Consider the following 6,386-nt stretch of genomic DNA (forward strand, 5'->3'; position numbering starts at 1 on the left):
TTATCCAGCAGAATGAGAATGTAGATTTGACTATGTGAGCGGCCACTTTTTATGTTTAAAAAATGTTAAGAATTGGTACATATCCAGTCCACCCCTCCCAAGAATTGGGCAATGAACTTTGAGTCATCAGTCATCATTCTGCTGGCAATAGGCAATGAGATCACATCTCCGCCCTACAATACATTCCTGCCGTGTATTGGGAATATTTCTTGATGATATCATTAGGACTGGTACTATCATCGGTTACATGACGGGGATGTACTGTGGGGCATTATGGGGCGGAGATGTGAACTCATAGGCAATAAGCAATAGTTTGTTTTCAGTCAGACAGTTCGGCCCAGAAACTATTGATCTTATCATCAAGAGATGTTACCAATACATGGCGGGGATGTGCTGTGGGGCATTGTGGGGCGGAGATGTGAACTTATAGGCAATAGTTAATAGTTTTCGGTCAGACAGTTCAGCCCAGAAACTCTTCAATCAACTAGTTCCATTTCACCCCTGAATTGGAATCTTGCCAGAATTAACACTTGATTGATGACCCACTAATCTAGATGGTTGAACCATCAACCCATTTGACCCAGTCAATAGTTTTGGCTATTTTTATTTTAATTTTTTTTTAAAATTGCAACAAATCATCCACTGGGATTGAATGGTCAAACCAGAAACCGGTGGCCAAAACTATTCCAATTCCGGATTGGTTTTTAAAACATTGGAATTATCTCTAAAATTTCTGGTTTCAATCTAAAATCCAGTACAGGAGTACAGTGGAGATTTTTCATTTTACAGAGATTAAATGATTCTTCATTTTAGGCTACCTAAATGGTAATCAGGGCCTCAACCCTACAATACCATTGTCTGAGACTAGCATATACTACTTACTAACTAGTTTAGGAATTAGGACTACCAGTATTTCAATTTAACGAGGGCTACATGTCAGTCGGTTCAAAATCAACAGCAACCTCTAGAATTGTTCTATACTCTTGATAATCTCTGCTTTGCATGTCGTCTTATAATGTCCAGTTTGGTTACATCGACTACAGTGCACAGTATGTTTCTCCCGATTAAGGTCTTCTACACAAAGTCGCTTCTTTTCGGGGCGACCTGGAGGGCGTCGAAATTTGGGTGGTCGCACAACTCTGATGTCCTCATCTGTAGAACCCTCGCTAGCCATACTCCATTCACCTTTATCAGGAATGGGATGTATCATTTGTGAATAGGTTTCACGGTAATTATCAACTGTGAAGCACTTGTCTGAAAATTCATAGACATCTTTTCTACATGAGATGAGTGCTGCAACGGCATGGGAGCATGGCAAACCATATAATTGCCAATCACGACAAGAACAACATCGAGTCCCAATATTCACAATGTCTGATCGCTCAGCAGATAGAACCTCAAATTCTACTTCATCTGATCGAAGCACTTGGTATCCAGATGCATTGCTAATTGATTCCATTATTCGTTTTTCGGCAGATGGAGCAAGTACCGACATCCATGACAATCCCTTTGCACGCCGTTCATCAAACACAGCCATCAATTTACTATGAATCCGCTCAATCACCTGGATTATGGGTAGCTCTCGTGCTTCCAAAATCCATCTGTTGAACTCCTCAATGTTTGAAGAGAGATGGCCATATCGTGTTCCTTCAAAGTATGCCAGTGCCCAACGGGAAGGTGGAATCTGTTGAATCCACTTGGCAGCTTCTGCAGAAACCTCTTCAATTTCAGCCATTTTCTCTTTGAAGCTAATGGTGGTAATGGAATAGGCAGCTTTCCAAAGAAGATTGACAAGCCTTGAATTCTTGAATTCTTTTCCAATGCTTTCACTTAAATGGCGCATGCAAAACCCATGAGTTGCACTTGGGAATTTCCTTTTCACTGCATCTACAATGCCTTTTTGTCCATCTGATAAAAAGGTGAGTTGAGGTATTGTCTCAGCGTTCATCTCTAGCAGCTTATGTAATTCTGACAAAAACCACATCCAGCTCTCATCATTTTCTACATCAACAACACCAAAAGCAAGTGGAAATAACGCACCATCAGCATCGAATGATGTGGCTGAAAGCAAGGTACCTAGGTACTTGCTTTTCAGATGGATTCCACCAAGCCCAATAAGGGGCAAGCAACCATTCACAAACCCATATATGGATGGATAGAAGGAAACAAAGAGACGGTGAAACCTGTTATCAGCTCCTGTAGTGAAAACCTGTGCAATACTTCCAGGATTGGTCTTCTTTATTTGTTCACAATATGCAGGAAGGAGGCAATATCCTTCTTCAGAAGACCCATAAATTGCTGCCAGCCCCCGTTCCTTGGCCCTCCAAGCTTGCTTGTAAGGAATAGTGATCCCATACTGTTTATGGATGTCTTGCAATATATCCTTTGGCTTGTAGTTCATGTTGTCCCGTAGTCGTTCCTCTATGAAATTTACAATCCAATCTACAGATGCCTGGTGATGGCCATGCTGTGCATTTTTGCCACAAGTATGTGTACTTTCAAGGCTCCTTATTGTAAAAGTTGGGACATTTGGAAGCTTCACCGCACGGATGCGCCATGGACAACCTTCAGTGGCACACTTTGCAAAGTAACGAATCAAATCACTCTTTATTATTCGAAGTTCAAAATGTTGGGCAATAGCAGCCTCTTTGATTGTCCTCCGAAAAGTCTTGACATCAGAGAATTCTTGACCAACAACAAAATTGTAATCTTCCATGTGCCAAGATAAGTGCACTGGTCCAACTCTTCAGTACTTCTAATTGATCCTTGAGCTTTCTGTCTACTCTGTATGAAAATTAGGTTTAACCCTGTCCAATTAATGATATTTAATTCCAATACATGCCTGCTAAATATATCTTCTGAGGTAGAATAACAGGGCTCAACCACTGCAAGAAAAACCATACAATGTCAGCCAGAAGTGCATGAAGTCATTATTTCTACCCACAGGTGAAGCTATCTTAATCAGGTAGCTACATTAACACTTCACTGAGCATAAACAAGCAAACAATGGATTTGTACCCTCAAATCAAGATGTTACTATATGTATGTATATACCTAGTGATATGGATAAATAAAGGGCCATTACCCTTTGTCGATCAGGGATCTTAGGGTGGGTAGATTATATACAATCTGTCAATATAGATACATATGAAAAGATTGCACATGCAAGTTAGCAATCAGTAATTTCACTAGAGATGACTGGGACATGCTACCTGCATTTGCAAGGTAGGAATCCAGGGTACAGAGTCTGTTCTCCATTGGACCACTAGAGAACTTGAGAGCAAAAGATCAGGTCAATTAGATGTGTGCCATATGCTTAGCTTTTAATATTATTTGGAAAACCAGAAAGTACAGGAAAATGCCTGAGGCATCAAAAAGCTGCATCGTATGATTGATAAATACATATAATAAGCATCATCATCCATGCCTTATCCCAACTATATGGGATCAGCTATATGGATCATGTTTTGCCAATCCGTTCTATTTAAAGTCATATACACTGTTAAATTATTAGTGCCTAAATCATTTCTTACTACTTCTACACATGTCCTTTTTGGTCTATTCCTAACTCTTCTAGCCCCTTCAACTTGTAACAAACTTCTTATAATTAGAGTTGTTGGTGGTCTTCTATGCATGTGAATAGACAATCTTAGTCCACTCTCTCTCATTTTATCACCAATTGGAGCTACTCTTAGGTTCCTATGGATGACTTCATTCCTAATCCTATCCTTTCTAGTTTTTCCACTTATCCATCTTAGCATTCACATTTCTGCTACACTCATAGACACTGTTTCTTGACTGCCCAACACTCTGCTCCATACAACATAGCTGGTCTTACAATTGTTTTATAGAATTTTCCTTTTCCTTTTAATCCAAGTGATATCCGCCTATCACATAAAAGTCCAAAAATGTACCTTGCTCAAGACCCATTGTAACCATAGTTGTCAAGGCGATTCCTAGGTGCCCGCCTAGGCGACAAGGTGCCCTTGGAGGTTCGCCTCGCCCAGTCGCCTAGCAGTTTTATATACTGTCTTATAAAATACTTTTATATTGTTACTTTTTTGAGATTATAATTATAAAATAGACATTATTAAACAAAAATATTCATCTTTTGTGTTTATGAACTAATTTCTTTTTATTATTTTCTTATTTGTTAGGGTTTAATCAACACAAAAATTGCTAACTGCTGTATTGAACCCTCAAAGACTTCAGAATTTGAACCAATAAGTAAGGGAAAAACTTAAAGTTTTGTCTAATCAACACATTTCTTCCTCCACTTCTTCTTCTTCTTCTTCTTCTTCTTCTTCTTCTTCCATCTTTTCTTTTCTTCTTTTCCTATAACAAAAATATGGGTTCAGTCCCCATATTTTTTGAAATTTCTTTTCTTTCTTCTTTTTCTTCTCATAAATATGTTGATTTTTTATACATAAACATGAAGCTTATAATTTTCTTATGAAAATTATGGATAGTTATTAAGGAAAGATGGTTATGGAACCTAAGGAACTACCTAGGATATGTACTTTTCACTTAAAAAAAATTCATTACCTAGACAACTAGGCGACAAGGCTAGCCTCACCTTGGCGCCTTGAAAACTATGATTGTAACTATATAATCTAAATATGCTTAGTCAATTCATCTATGATCTGTGCAAATAGATAAGGGTTAAGTGTTGACTGTTGAACCTTGTTGAAGACCCATTGTAACAATATAATATAAATTCTCTCCAACTGGTGTTCTAACATTGGTTGTTGGCCCCCCATACATGTCATTAATTAGGTCTAAATACCTACTTTGAACCCCTTTCTTTTCCAAGACCAACCATATTATCTCTCTAGGAACTCTGTCATATGCCTTTTATAGATCAATAAACACCATATGAAAATCTTTCTTTCTCCTCTCAAAACTTATCAATTGTCTCGAAGGAAATATAGCTTCCATGGTTGATAAATACATATAATACCCAATTAAATTTTATTGTTGTGCAACTGTTCATCAAAGACTAGAGTTCATCAGGTTACCTTGAAGAAGAAAACGTTTTCGAAGCAAATGTTAATCCAACCATGGCATGAGTCATTCTAAAGTTGTAGGTGGGTTCTATTTACGCTAATACATTCAATAATCCTGTTTAAATTTTGTTAGACATCAATTACCGAAGTTGGAGCTAGACTTCACGGCAGAAGCGATCTTGTTCTTCCATATAATGGGTTCTTAGTACTCAATTTAACTGACAAAACCGAAATAACCATCATCCCCCCAATAAAAAAGAAATAAAAATAATTACATTAAAAAGCATGACAAAAAAAGCTTCATTTCATAAGGAGGAGGAGAAGTATCTCTAGTGAAGTCATATTAGGTGGTAAAGACAACTGAACAAACAGGAGGAAAATGATGAAAAAGTGATCGTATTAAAGACTGAACCAAAGAAAAAAAATATGGTAAAAGACTAATATTTATTTAACATACGGGCATCAAGGTAACAGGAGTCAGGTTTTTCTCGAGTGGAGAAAAGGAGAGGGGGAGCCAAAAATTCCCAAATTATAGAAGAGATTAAACAGAAAAAGGCTCGTTTCTAAGAAAAAGCTATCAAATCCAAAGATAGAGGCCATAATACTAAGAGAAAAGGTGCTTATAGAAGAACAAATTGCACATGACCAAAGGAATCAAAATCGATAGGGTCATCGTTTTCAACTTACCTCGAAGAGCATCCTTAGAAGCTGAGGATCAAAGCTTGTTATACGGAAAAAGAAGCGAGATGAACCGAAACGAATATAGAGATTCAGATCAGGAGATGCCATCTGCAATTACAGGAAAACAGTCCTTCCCCATTAGAAGGCAAAGGAAAACGTGGTGGAAGGAGAGAAAGGGAATGTTGCGAAAAAGAGAACCCTTTCGGCATTCTGACGAAAGATTAGGGTTGATTAGGTCACCACAAGGGCATTATAGGTATTATAATTTAAGCAAGGGGTATTTTGGTCAACATAATGTAGAATTGACCAATACTTAGTACGGTTGTGTAATTGTACTCTGAGATCGAGTTCAAACCGGTCCTGATTAAATCGGATTTGATCTAAAAAATTCTGATCCGTTTATAATAAGATCATATATGAATTTACCGTGCTATCAAGATCTATGTTTATTTATTAATTAATAATTAAGTTATAAGTAATAAGTGTGTATGTATTTTGTAGTTGAGAATTCTAAATGATGATAATTATATTAATAATATATTTAAAAATTTTGATAAATTTTATATTTTTTGTTTTTTATTATTAATAAGATGTAAATTGTAAAATCCAAGTGTGATTATATAAAATATTTCATTCCAATATGTGATAATCAGATTGAACTATGAAGTTTCAAGTATCATTGACAGGTCTACATGCTTG

The 6,386-nt window shown here is 37.1% G+C and overlaps 1 protein-coding gene across 1 annotated transcript; it reads right to left on the bottom strand.

The window, feature by feature from the left end:
* Positions 1 to 697: 697 nt before the first annotated feature.
* LOC148850022 (uncharacterized) lies at positions 698 to 5,899 on the bottom strand. Its single transcript, XM_088947914.1, has 2 exons — positions 5,694 to 5,899; positions 698 to 2,885 (listed from the first exon to the last, which is right to left on the bottom strand). The coding sequence occupies exon 2, from the start codon at positions 2,714 to 2,716 to the stop codon at positions 965 to 967; it is 1,752 nt and encodes a 583-aa protein (XP_088804040.1). The 5' UTR covers positions 2,717 to 2,885; positions 5,694 to 5,899; the 3' UTR covers positions 698 to 964.
* Between the last annotated feature and the right edge of the window lie 487 nt (positions 5,900 to 6,386).

Source organism: Nelumbo lutea, chromosome 5, assembly GCF_056320005.1.
Source record: "Nelumbo lutea isolate HS-2025 chromosome 5, American lotus-T2T, whole genome shotgun sequence".
Classification (NCBI taxonomy): Eukaryota; Viridiplantae; Streptophyta; class Magnoliopsida; order Proteales; family Nelumbonaceae; genus Nelumbo; species Nelumbo lutea.

Coding starts and splice junctions, on each gene's coding strand:
- LOC148850022 (XM_088947914.1), bottom strand. CDS start 2,716: ATGGAAGATTACAATTTTGTTGTTGGTCAAGAATTCTCTGATGTCAAG.